At 34.4% G+C, this 12437-nt stretch overlaps 3 protein-coding genes across 4 annotated transcripts; all 3 read right to left on the bottom strand.

Annotated features, from left to right (window-relative positions):
* LOC108661586 lies at window positions 6091–7021 on the bottom strand. Of its 2 annotated transcripts, XM_018119025.1 has the most exons (3): window positions 6418–7021; window positions 6249–6306; window positions 6097–6148 (listed from the first exon to the last, which is right to left on the bottom strand). In XM_018119025.1, exons 1-3 carry the CDS (start codon window positions 6718–6720, stop codon window positions 6135–6137), a joined length of 375 nt encoding a protein of 124 aa, XP_017974514.1. In that variant the 5' UTR covers window positions 6721–7021; the 3' UTR covers window positions 6097–6134. The 2 variants fall into 2 exon arrangements, 1 of the variants encoding a protein (XP_017974514.1); XR_001927385.1 differs by lacking the exon at window positions 6249–6306 and having other exon boundaries at window positions 6091–6148.
* Window positions 7037–8190, bottom strand: LOC108661350 (protein FAR1-RELATED SEQUENCE 5-like). The gene is made up of 3 exons (XM_018117478.1): window positions 7314–8190; window positions 7135–7232; window positions 7037–7045 (listed from the first exon to the last, which is right to left on the bottom strand). The coding sequence occupies exons 1-3, from the start codon at window positions 8188–8190 to the stop codon at window positions 7037–7039; spliced, it is 984 nt and encodes a 327-aa protein (XP_017972967.1).
* LOC18612662 (protein NRT1/ PTR FAMILY 4.2) lies at window positions 9538–12437 on the bottom strand. Its single transcript, XM_018118691.1, has 6 exons — window positions 12307–12437; window positions 11907–12009; window positions 11519–11736; window positions 11000–11404; window positions 10792–10889; window positions 9538–10444 (listed from the first exon to the last, which is right to left on the bottom strand). The coding sequence occupies exons 1-6, from the start codon at window positions 12307–12309 to the stop codon at window positions 9697–9699; spliced, it is 1575 nt and encodes a 524-aa protein (XP_017974180.1). The 5' UTR covers window positions 12310–12437; the 3' UTR covers window positions 9538–9696.

The following is a 12437-nucleotide window of genomic DNA, read 5'->3' on the forward strand; positions in this document are numbered from 1 at the left end:
GACACAAAAATTGTTCCAATCTACCGTGGATTTATGAATCATTATGTTTTTGGTTTTGAGTCAAAACAAAAAAGTATTGATGTTATAAAGATTTTATGTTGAGGTCATATTTGATATCAAGAAATCTGGCAAGATCCTTGCCCAATAAAAAAATTGCTTGGATTTATCCATATTCTATTCCCAAAAAAAATTAATAAGAACAATTGGAAAGCTCTATAAAAATTTAAAGATGTTGACAGAAAGAGATACACGGACTATTAGCCTTCATTTTTTGGGCTAGACACATTACACCTTAATTAAGCTGAATTTGTATATACATAGATATCTGCTCGGTTTGTGGGAACTTTTGTTTGCTTGTCTTACGCTTGCAAGATTTTATCTCCATTTTGTTTGCTTAATTTGGTGGAAATAGATTTCTATCATGTCCTAAAATCCTAATGGTATTGCATATCTGCAGCATCACAATCTCAAGAAGGAAAGACACTAATACAGCTTAGTGGTAAAGCTTTGAAGCACCAAGCTGTATTTCTGTTACGTGCATGAGTGGGTTACTAGGTTGCTGGTTGTTTTTACCTCAACCAGGCCATGATGAAGTCAGCAACTATTTGTTTGGTCTTTTGATATATTTCAAAAGCTTGTAGATAAAGGTTGTTTCCTTTAAAATAGGTTGTTACTATTTTTATGCTTCAATTGCTAATTTTTAAAAACTGATTATAGTCGAACGTTACAAATAAGTTGTATAAATAAGAAGTGTTGCAATAAGATCATCAGTTTTTTGAATCCAAAACACATTCAAGATTTTCTCTTGGTAGAAGCCAAACCACCTCCCAATCTGATTAAAGTCTTTTTTCAGTCTTTAACTTCCCTCAACAACCATAAGGCCCAAGAAGAGCTACATTCCATAGTGGTATCAGAGCTTGGCAAAAGGTATGGAGCAACATATGGGAAACTTGGAGACTACAATTTAGTCTCTCTCCTTTGGGTAGGAAGCACTTGCTAACCAAGTTCAGACACTCTCAAAAGGACAATAAGCATTTGCTAACTAGTTGAATGAAATCCTCTAAAAAATAAAGCAGTTATCGTTTCAACCTCACAAAGAAAGAGATATATCTTCAGGTGAAGGATCCCACAGCAGGACAACACCAACGAGTAGTAATGCTTCATCCGCTTACACCTTTAAACCAATGAGATTGGACTTTTCGCGATTCAAAGGAGAAGAAGACCCCACAAGTTGGCTTTGTAGAGCTGAACAATTTTTTAATTTTCATGAAACACTTGATGGGGAGCAGGTTTCCATTGTTTCTTTTCATTTAGAAGATGAAGCCCAACTATGGTTTCAATTTTTGAAGGAAGATAAGCTGGAAGTCTCATGGGACTATTTCAAAAAAGGTCTTCACGCAAGGTATTAACCAAACCAGTATTTAGATTTTTTTAAGAACTTACTAAATTGCAACAAAAAGGAACCATCCAAGCTTATCAAGTACAATCTAAAAACTTCTCTCAAAAGCATGATGGTTAACACTAGAGCGGAAGGTTAGTTGTACAGTAAAAAATGTTTACGCACCAAAGTAAGAGGGTTATTCTACACGACTAGCAAGTACAACCCTATCACCTATAGTCAGAAGATTGAGCGTTGAAGAGCTAAATAAAAGAAAGAAATTAAGACTATGCTTTTGGTGTAACGAACAATTTGGGTCAAGTCACAGATGCAAAAAACTTTTTTTGTATATAGGCAGTACTTGACAAAAGTGATTAAGATGTGGAAATAAAGGTAAAAAACAAAGATTCTCATGATACTTCAACTATTTCTCTTCATGCATTAACCGGTACTTCCAATCCTCGGACAATGCGAATAAGGGAAAAGATACATGGACATGTTGCTACTATTTTAATTGATTCTGGGAGCACTCATAACTTTATTAATGATGGGTTTGCTGCTAAGATTGGTTTGCAACCTGTGAGGGCAGGAAGCTTTGAAGTGTTGATAGGATCTGGTGAAAGACTTAGGAGTCAAGGCAGATGTCAACGAGTCCCACTTCTCCTCCCGAGAGCATCATTACTAATTGATGTATTTTTACTACCTTTAAAAGGATGTGAAGTGGTGCTTGAGACGCAATGGCTTCGAACCCTTGGCCCCATCACATGGGATTTTTCCAAACTTCTTATGAGATTTAACTTGAAAAGTCAGGAGATGACATTACAAGGTGCTACAATGTTTGAAAGTAAAGTGATCAAGAATCCACAGATCCAATCACTCAATCGAAAAATCATTTGGGTGTCTTCCTCAAACTACATGTCAATTCGATTCAGGCTACTAATTAAGGGGTGATCTTGCCAGAGATACAAAGTATTCTTTACAAATACAAAGAGGTGCTCTAGGAACTAAACTTTTTACCTTATTTTCGGATGCAAGACCATCAAATTCCTTTGATGAAAGGATGTGATCTAGTTTCAATAAAATCGTATAGGTACCCTCATTTCCAAAAAGCAGAAATAGAAAAAATTATGGCAAATTTTCTCCAATCTGGAGTGATTCGTCTTAGCACCAGCCTTTACTCTTTACCGGTGATCCTTGTTAAAAAGCACGATGGCTCTTGGCATATGTGTGTTGACCACAAGGCATTGAACAAAATAACAATCAAGGACAAATTTCCAATTCCAGTAATTGATGAATTATTATATGAGCTACATGGAGCGTAATTTTTTTCAAAAGTAGATCTTCGGTTAGGCTATTATCAAGTTCAAGTCCATCCACCAGATGTTGAGAAAATTGCATTTCGTACTCATCAAGGCCACTACGAATTTTTGGTAATACCATTTAATTTAACCAATGTACCTTCTACATTTTAGTCCCTTATGAATGAGGTATTCAAAATATATCTTTGAAAATTCATTCTTTTTTTTTTATGATATTTTGGTTTATAGTCAAAATTGAGATGATCATTTAAAGCATTTGGAGGTTGTCTTTTCAATCTTACAAGCTCATAAGTTATTTGTTAAAACGGAGAAATGTCTTTTTGGGCAAAAAGAGGTTAAATATCTTGGTCATATTATTTCTAACCATGGAGTTGAAGTGGATCCTGAAAAATAAAAACCATCACAAACTGGCCTAAACCAACTACATTGAAGGCCATGAAATGATTTTTGGGACTTTGTGATTATTATCGAAAGTTTATCCAAAATTTTGGCAAGATAGTTAGTCTTCTCACTAAGATGCTTAGAAAGGATCGATTTGCATAGTCTACTAATGTAGAAGCAGTTTGTAGTCAATTGAAGGAGGCAATGACTCAAGCTCTAGTTTTGGCCTTACCTAATTTTTCAAACAATTTGTGATAGAATGTGATGTTTCTGGATTCAACATTGGTGCTATATTGAGACAAGAGAGACCCATCACATTTTTTAGCCAAGATTGCAGGGACGCAATTTATTTTTATCTACCTATGGAAAAACAATTCTAGCCTTGGTCTTAGCAGTTCAAATATGGAGGCCCTGTCTACTTGGAAGACAATTCATTATTTAGACTGACCATCAAAGTTTGAAGCATTTATGGACGCAAAAGATTACTACAACAGCCCAACAAAGGTGGTTGTTTAAATTAATGGGACTTGATTTTGTTATAGAGTACAAAAAAGGAAAGGAGAATATTGTTACATATGCCTAGTCTTGAAAGTATGAGGAAGATTATGAAGGGAGCTTACTAGCAATCTCTTAACCCATCCCAGGATGGTTGAAGACAATTAAAGAGGAACATGCTACTTGCCCTAACATTCAACGAATCATTCAATTGGTTTAAAAGGATGAAGCCGTGGGCCCTTGGGAATTTCAAGAAAGGGTGTTGTATTTCAAAAAATGAATTTACTTGGATGAGAACTCTTCTTCGTTACAGGTAATTATTGATCAATTTCACAATAGCACTCATAAGGGGTTCTATAAAACTCTCCATCGAATCAGGGTCAGTTTTTACAGCAAAAACTTAAAGAAAAAGATCATGAAATTTATTCAAGAATGTGATGTCTGCCAAAGGCATAAAAGTGAGAATTTTTCTTCAGTTGGCCTACTGTAACCCCTACCTATTCCACAATGAATTTGGGAAGACATATCTATGGATTTCATAGATAGACTACCTAGCTCAGGTGGAAAAACAACTATATATATGGAGGTGGATAGGTTGTCTAAATATGCCCATTTCATTGTAATTTCTCACCCATATAATGCTGTGAGTATAGCTCAAATTTTCTTTGATGAGATTTTTTATTTACATGGGATGCCAAGATCTATTGTTTGTGATTGAGATTGAGTTTTTACAAATTCCTTTTGGAAGGAATTATTTAGATTGAATGGGACTGCTTTCAATTTAAGTTCTGGTTATCATCCTCAAACTGATGGTCAGATTGAGGTGGTAAACAAAAGTTTGGAGATGTATTTACGATGTTTTTCTAGCTGTCATCCAAAGACTTATAAGAAGTGGTTGTCATGGGCTGAGTATTGTTATAACACAAATTTTAACTCATCAATTGGGAAAACGCCTTTTGAAGTGGTTTATGGAAGGGAACTGCCATCTTTACTCACATATGTTCCAGGTATAACTAAACATCAATTTGTTGAGAAAGAGTTGCTTAGTCGGGATGCCATTATCAGAGAAGTTCGTGAAAAGATTGCATATGTGCAAAATCGTATGAAGCAAATATATGGTTCTAAGCATAGGGAACGAGAGTTTTCTGTGGGAGATATGGTGTATCTTAGATTGCAAGCTTATTGACAACTTTCTGTTTCAAAAAAGAGGATACACAAGTTATCAGCCAGATTTTATGGGCCCTATAAGATCCTCTAAAAAATGAGAAAGGTTGCTTATAAACTTGAATTACCACTTGGGAGTAGGATTCATTCGGTGTTCCATGTTGTTTATCCTTAAACCATGCGTTGAAAATCCAAACCCAATTCAAATGCAGCTTCCCCTCCAGTTAGTAGAACCTTCTATCATACAGCCTATTGCCATTTTAGATTGTCGTGTTCACAAGTGAATCCATGAGCTTCTGGTGCAATGGCAAGGTCTAGATCCATTTGAAGCTACATGGGAAGAGTTGAAGTATTTACAACAGCAGTTTCCGAAATTTGCACTTGAAGACAAGCACAATCTTTAAAGGAAGGGGAGAAAATGTTACATGCATGGGTGGGTTACTGGGTTGTTGGTTGTTGTTTCCTCAACTAGGCCACAATGAAGTCAACAGCTATTTGATTGGTCTTTTGATATATTTCAAAAGCTTGTAGATAAGGAACACAAATCCTCTACCCCCCTTTTGTGCCCCAATCCGTGCCTCCTTTTCATATGTTTGCCATCTGTCTTATCTCTTAATGGGATGTTAAAAAGGACAATCCCACAAATTTTAACACCGTTAATGTCACTTTAAAAATAAAAAGAAACAAAATCTCATTCTAGGTTTTTTTCCTACTTGTTGCCTACTTCACTTTTACTTTGTTTTGGCTGCTGCTCCTCTTTGGCTTCACTTTTACCTTTTAGCGAGATACTTTTTGTAAGTTTTTTTATTAATTCTTTAGGTAATCACACAAGGATTGCAAACCATCTTCCAACTTGTTTATCCTAGATTGAGCACGTCAATACACATTATGGTAGAAAACAAAGAGATATAGATAATATGTAAGCCTAACTTGAAAACAACATGGGATTTATAATTGAAGCAAAACTCAATATCTATTTGACTTCATGAATTACAAAAGTGGGATTTATCCATACCCATAAAAAAAATAACTTAAAAATATTATTCTTGATATCAAATAAAACAATGTTTGGCATAATTCAAACTATATAGAACTTAACAAATATGAAAACCAAAGTTTTATCTCAAAAGCAAAATAAATCACTTTTATCTTGCATAAGTAAATTACAATAATATATAAAATATGTGATGAAGTCATATCTTTCATCTATCTTTCTCATCTCCTTCCGAAGTTTCTCTTTGTAAAATAGGAACTTGTGGTATTTGAGCCTATACATATACAAATAAAAAATTAATTAAGTATTATAATCAAAAATAAAAAAATAAATTTGTTTATTAAATATAAAAGGAATTACTTGTAGTAAATCCACCATGCTTGCGATAGTAGATTGATGGATATCAACATGAGTTTGCTGTTAAATATTCAAATATGTGAGTGATACATAAAATGTAAAATTTATTTTCACTATTATAATATTTTAATTATTTGGACAAATTGAAATGGTTGAATACATTGATTGAATCCACTTGTAGCACTATGGTACAAAGTATGAGCAATTTGACTTGAATCCTATGAAATTATTAGAATAGATACATGATTATATAGATTAGAAAGAAATAATAATTATAAAATTAAATCAAAACATAATATAAAATGATATCAAGAAATTATTACCCTTACCTCTTGAACTAGTGGAGTCTCTACTAATTTATCAATTTGAAGTCTTTTCTTTCTTTTAGCTTTTTCCAAAGCATTTTTTTGTCGTTGAGATGATTTATCTCCTTTATTTTTAGGTTTACATTTGATTCCCTTGATTTTTTGGCTTTCTTTCTCATTATGCCCACTTTCGTCAAATTGACAAACTTGTTTTCCATTTTCGAAGCTTCGAGACTCTTCAATTGATAACTGCTTCAAAACTGTCTCAACTTTGCTCAATGTCTTTTCTCCATCACTCATAGCCATATTAAATGATTGCTCACTCATTGCAGCTCTTGTTGCTAAATTAGAATACCATCGAAGCAAAACTTTGTAACGAGCACTTACATCTACTTTAGGATCATTTGATCTAGTGGATGTTGAAGAATTTACCACAACTCCAATCTTCACTTCCTTGGTCCATCCTTTTAATATATATTGATCTGGAACTCATTTAAAATTCTGAAAGGAAAGCACCTTTAAAGCATAAGCATATAAAATACCAACAAATTCAAATTTTTTACAACTATAGCTGACTGTCGAATTTGATGAATCAAATATAACTGTATGATGACGAAGTTTTCTTGGATCAATGACTTTGTAACTAGTAGTACTACCAATGATTTCAGTTGTGTACAATTCACAATCCCAAGTAAGCCAAAGTTCATTAAAGAACATTTTAAAAACTGTTAAAGTATACACATCTGCTGCATGCTTCAATATCTCCACTGGAACTGGTAAAGATGGCTTGCTCTGGTTATCTTTGTAGTCTGCTTTCAACTCCTCATAGCGTCTATCAACTAGTAATCTCAGAAAGTGATGAAAAAAACGTAATAAATCATAGTTATAACCAATGTAATTTTTTATTTGGTTATTCATACTCTCACTTTTTTGAGTAGTGGACATGTCTGCACAAAAAGTTTGTCGTCCATAAACCAAAGCCCATTTCTCCTTCAATTCAAATTGTCTATGTAGCCAACTATTATCTTTTAAATTGTATTTTGCAAGCATATGATCCCATGCATTTAGAAAATCTTTCTCTTCATCATGATCATAAACACAACTGCTAAAATCTTTAGCAAAACTACTAAATCTCTCAAATGTATCACTAAGATGTTTCGCTGCATTTTGATACATATGCCATACACACAAACGATGATATGTTTCAGGCCATTGTGAAGCAAGTGCTTTCGCCATTGCAACGTCTTGATCTGTAAAGATCGTCATTGGTTTTTTCATTGACATTGCTTTCAAAAATGAATCAAATAACCACATAAAAGTATCACATGTTTCATCATATAACAATGCTGCACCAAATATAACACTTTGCTTATGATGATTAACACCAACAAATAATGCAAAAGGCCTACCCTCTTTATTTTTTATATATGTTGTATCAAAACATACTACATCTCCAAAAGATTCATAATCTAATTTCATCTTACCATCTGTCCAGAAAATATTTGTGATGAGATCATCAAGATCAACTTGGATAGCATAAGAAAAATTAGGGTCATCATGTTGCATATTTTGTAGATACTTTAAGACACCACCAATATCTCCAACTTTCATTGCTTCTGTTCTCTTAGAACGTAAGTGATTATTGTAGTCCTCAGGAATAAAAGCAAGATTCTCCAGTCCACCAACTTTTCTTGCCAAAAACCCAACACTCTCCTTTGGTGCTATTCCAGAGCAATCAACGATTTCAAGTTCAACAGCTTGAGGGAGATTAATTGCCCTTTGAGATCTTAAAAACATACGCTTACGCGGAGAAGCTAATACATGTGTATGTTCTGTAATAAATTTAGCAACACGTAATTTATCATCATATCGTGAAACTTTTAATACAGCTAAGCACCCAAATCTTGTTTCTGGACGATGACTTTTGACATTATCATCTCTTTTATCATTTCTTCGAGTTCCTTGGCAATGACAACAAAAAACCCTATCTACCCAATTACCATACTTATCCTTATGTCCTTTAATTCTTCAAATACTAAATCCAACTTCTTTGGCATATATGTTGTAAAAATCATAAATATCTTGTTCTGTTTCAAATTCCATTCCAACTTTTGGAATAATTTCTTCCGACATATTTGCATGAGCTGAAATCATAATATTAGTATTAGAATCAATCATGTTTGAACACTTATCTTGCTCAAGATTCTGCTCCTCCATTGGTTCAATTGATGGGAGAATATCATCTTCAGTAAATTCTAATCTTCGACATAATCGATTTTTATTAATTGTATTTGTAGTTTCTTTATCCATACCCTAAAAAATAAAAAATAAATAAATTTAGTTATCTTTTAAATTAATAGAAGAATCATACCTTCTTTTCCTACTATTTCATTCTATATGCTCATGAATTTATTAATTAAACATAATTAATGAAAAAAATACATCAAATTTGAATTAAACAATACATATACACATATATATAAATATATAAAATTTAAAAAATATAAAAAATAAAAAAAAGCTTAAATTAAAAGTTAATGAAAAGAGAACCACGTACAACTAAATTTGATATCAATATTTTCATGAAAGAACAAAATACATAATGAAACATGAATAATTATGAATAAGACATAAAAAAAAATTTTGAATGCCTTTCAAAAGAAAAATATGAAAAACATTATTTGCAAGCACAAAATTCAATAAAACACCATGCAATGAATCAATAAATATAAAATTGAAATCTAAAAAATTAATAAAAAAACTTACAAAAAGTATCTCGCTAAAAGGTAAAAGTGAAGCAAAAGAGGAGCAGCAACCAAAACAAAGTAAAAGTGAAGTAAGGAGCAAGTAGGAAAAAAACCTAGAATGAGATTTTGTTTCTTTTTATTTTTAAAGTGACATTAACGGTGTTAAAAATTGTGGGATTACCCTTTTTAACATCTCATTAAGGGATAAGACATATGGCAAACATATGGAGAGGAGGCACGAATGGGGGCACAAAAGGGGGGCTGAGGATTTGTGTTCGTAGATAAGGGTTGTTTTCTTTAAAATAGGATGTTGCTATTTTTATGATTCAGTTGCTAATTTTTAGAAACCGATTATAGTTGAACGTTACAAATAAGTTGTATAAATAAGAGCTGCTGCAATAAGATGATCATCAATTTTTTGAATCCAAAACACGTTCAAGATTTTTTCTTGACAGAGGCCGGATCAGCTCCCAAATCAAAGTCTTTTTCATTCTTTAACTTCCCTCAACAACCATGGGGCCAAGAAGAGCCACATTCCAGTTTCTCAAATACATATCTAGTACCTTCTAGCCCAGAATATGTAATTCAACAAATTGAGCAAGTTGAGAATGCAAAGGAGCGTGTAAAATAGATCCAAACGGGCGTGGTTCAGATCATTTCCTCCAATCCATACTTTGCCAAAATGTCCACTGACTGAGTTGCTTACTGTTACCAACACTGAGCTAATGAAGTATCCCATGGATGTTGAACACCAAGAGAGTGCAGTGCTCATGCTTCTCATTTTATCTGGAGCCTCTGAGTAGAAAAATTCAAGCATTCCACCTAGAGTTAAGATGTCCGATAGGCCGAGCAGCAAGTATTGCCAGCCCAGCCAGAAAACAGATAATGTTACGTTATTATTTGCCTCGACACGCCTTTTAGCCTCAACTATAGCGGCCACAGCCATGGAACCTGATGCCAGAGCCAGCCCCAATCCGATCCTTCTGAGTGGTTGGAACATGTTAAGCCTTCCAGGAAGGTTATTTTTTATTCTGAATAAGCGTACTGAATATTCGTACAAGGGTATAAAAGCCAGCATGACCATTAAGGGGAACACTGAAAGTGACTGAGTAGGGATCTTGAAATTGTTAAGCGATCTATTCATGATGTTCCCTTGTTCCACTGAGAATGTCATCAGTTGGGCTAGGCAACAGTTCATCATAATCGTGCTAGCAAAGATGGGGAGGAGGCCCAGGAAGGTCTTTGTTTCCTCGACCTCAGTTGCAGTAACATTGGAGTCACCAATTAATGCTTTATTTAGAGACCTGCATAATTTCAGACTTTTGTCAAATTAGAGCGCATTATGATCACTACTTACAATTATTGGAGACAGCATGCTTGAAGCTGGTCCAAAAGTGTACATGGTTTTTCATTCATATCCGCTTTATGTTGAATCATTAATTCCTTTATATAAGAGAGGCCAAAATGTAGCATCTAATATGACTTAAGGCCTGTCAAAGATATGCAAATTCTCTTTTTCATCAAAGATTTTGAATGAATTATTGTAGTATACATTTTCACAACTTTTTTCCATGTTTTTCTACCCATGTTCCCAGCATGATCTTTTCTAACTTGTAAACAGTAAAAACGGTAGTAGAAGCCTACTACACACCTGAACTTATCATGATTTCTCTTTTCTCCAAAAATTTCAATCCGATTCTCTGCCTCTGATAGTGAGGCTTTCCTGTTTCGAATGGCAGAAGCAAGCACCTTGATACTCACAAAAGTTCAGAAAACAAAGTTAGAGCTACACTGAATGCCTAACGCATTAGAAGCAAATTTGACGTGATCTTCCAATTCCATTACAAACTTAGTTTTACCTTGTATATTCTTGTCAGTGGACTTCCGCCAGGACGTTTGTATCTATAAATTGGAAACCCCATTGAGAAAATGAAGAGTGCTACACTTAACGCTACCACTGAAATCTTAAAACTCCAATTCCAGCCTAAGTTTTCTTCAATCCAAATCATAACAGTAGACGCAATGAGACCACCGAAACATAGTGAAAAGAAGTACCAATTGAAGAAGGCAGAGATTAGACGCTGTTTGCTGTGGTCTAGCTGATCAGCACCATGAGCAGGCAAGGCAGCCTTAACGCCACTAGCACCTGCTGCCATGGCATAAAGCCCTGTATAAAGGATAGCCTCCTGGGACTTGGAAGGCTTGCTATTTATGGCTGGCTGCAACTGACTGTCTTGAGCTTGAACTGTCAGCAGGATGAGTCCCTACAAGGGTGATTTATTTATTAAAAAATTTCTTTGTAAAATGGAAATATTTTTGTTTGCTTAATTTGCGTATTAAATGAACATTACAAGGGGGAAACATGAAGTTAACCATACCAGCAACTCCAGAGTGCAAAAGATGATGAATGTCTTGAATCTTGTGAAGAAAGAATCACTGATGAAGCCCCCCAAAAGGGTGAGCAGAAAGGAGGTTCCCATGAAATTAGTAACCATATTTGCAGATTCAGCAGCCGGGTAATGCATTGACTTCAAAAAGTAGGCAACAAAGTTTGTGGCGTTGGATAAGAAGACCATGTTCTCTAATACCTCAACAACTGCATGCGATGCGTCCCCATGACAGAATTTAGATAAAAGTGCTATCAACAACAATTCTGTTTTATGGGCTCAATCCCACTACTAAACAATCAATCCCAAGTGATGGGCTTAAGTGGTAGCTTTAATTTTCTTTTTTCATTCAAAAAATTCAAAGCTAAAGCTAACTAACCACAAACAATACTTGAAGCTCTAACGCCACCATGTTTTCTAGGATCTGCCTTTTCCCCTCGCCAATCCTCCAACTCTCCATATTCAAAGCTCATCTCATTAGCCTATAAACATTGACAGTGAGAAGGAGAAATTAAGATCGATAGAAACCAACATGATAGTCAACAAGAATAGTGGCACTGGCATATATATATATATATATATATATCAAGACATCAATATCTCAACGGCCCGGAAAACGGCAAAGAAAAAACACAACAAAAGGGTTTCATCTCATAGATCATTTTCTCCAACATCTTAACATAATAAGAGCATAAAATTGTAAACTGGAAATACATGAAACATGTATTGCATGAACCACTAGACAAAATTAAGTCTTTAGGTATAGTTTTCAAGCTTACCATGACGACTAAATGTAGAATTGGAATACCTGTGGATGATCACTCGGCACCCTTTTTTAAAAATAAAGAAAGGTTGAAGAAAGGAAGCAGTTTGAGTGAAAAATGGCGTAGGCACTTTGCTCAACGTTTAG

The sequence above is a fragment of the Theobroma cacao genome, chromosome 1 (assembly GCF_000208745.1).
Source record: "Theobroma cacao cultivar B97-61/B2 chromosome 1, Criollo_cocoa_genome_V2, whole genome shotgun sequence".
Lineage (NCBI taxonomy): Eukaryota > Viridiplantae > Streptophyta > Magnoliopsida > Malvales > Malvaceae > Theobroma > Theobroma cacao.

Coding starts and splice junctions, on each gene's coding strand:
- LOC108661350 (XM_018117478.1), bottom strand. CDS start 8,190: ATGTTTTTAAGATCTCAAAGGGCAATTAATCTCCCTCAAGCTGTTGAA. Junction 7,233..7,313: donor CACTACTCAAAAAAGTGAGA/GTATGAATAACC, acceptor TGAGATTACTAG/TTGATAGACGCTATGAGGAG.
- LOC18612662 (XM_018118691.1), bottom strand. Junction 11,737..11,906: donor AGCTTCAAGTATTGTTTGTG/GTTAGTTAGCTT, acceptor CATCGCATGCAG/TTGTTGAGGTATTAGAGAAC. Junction 11,405..11,518: donor TTTGCACTCTGGAGTTGCTG/GTATGGTTAACT, acceptor TCACCCTTGTAG/GGACTCATCCTGCTGACAGT.
- LOC108661586 (XM_018119025.1), bottom strand. CDS start 6,720: ATGAGTGAGCAATCATTTAATATGGCTATGAGTGATGGAGAAAAGACA. Junction 6,307..6,417: donor AGACTCCACTAGTTCAAGAG/GTAAGGGTAATA, acceptor ATAATTTCATAG/GATTCAAGTCAAATTGCTCA.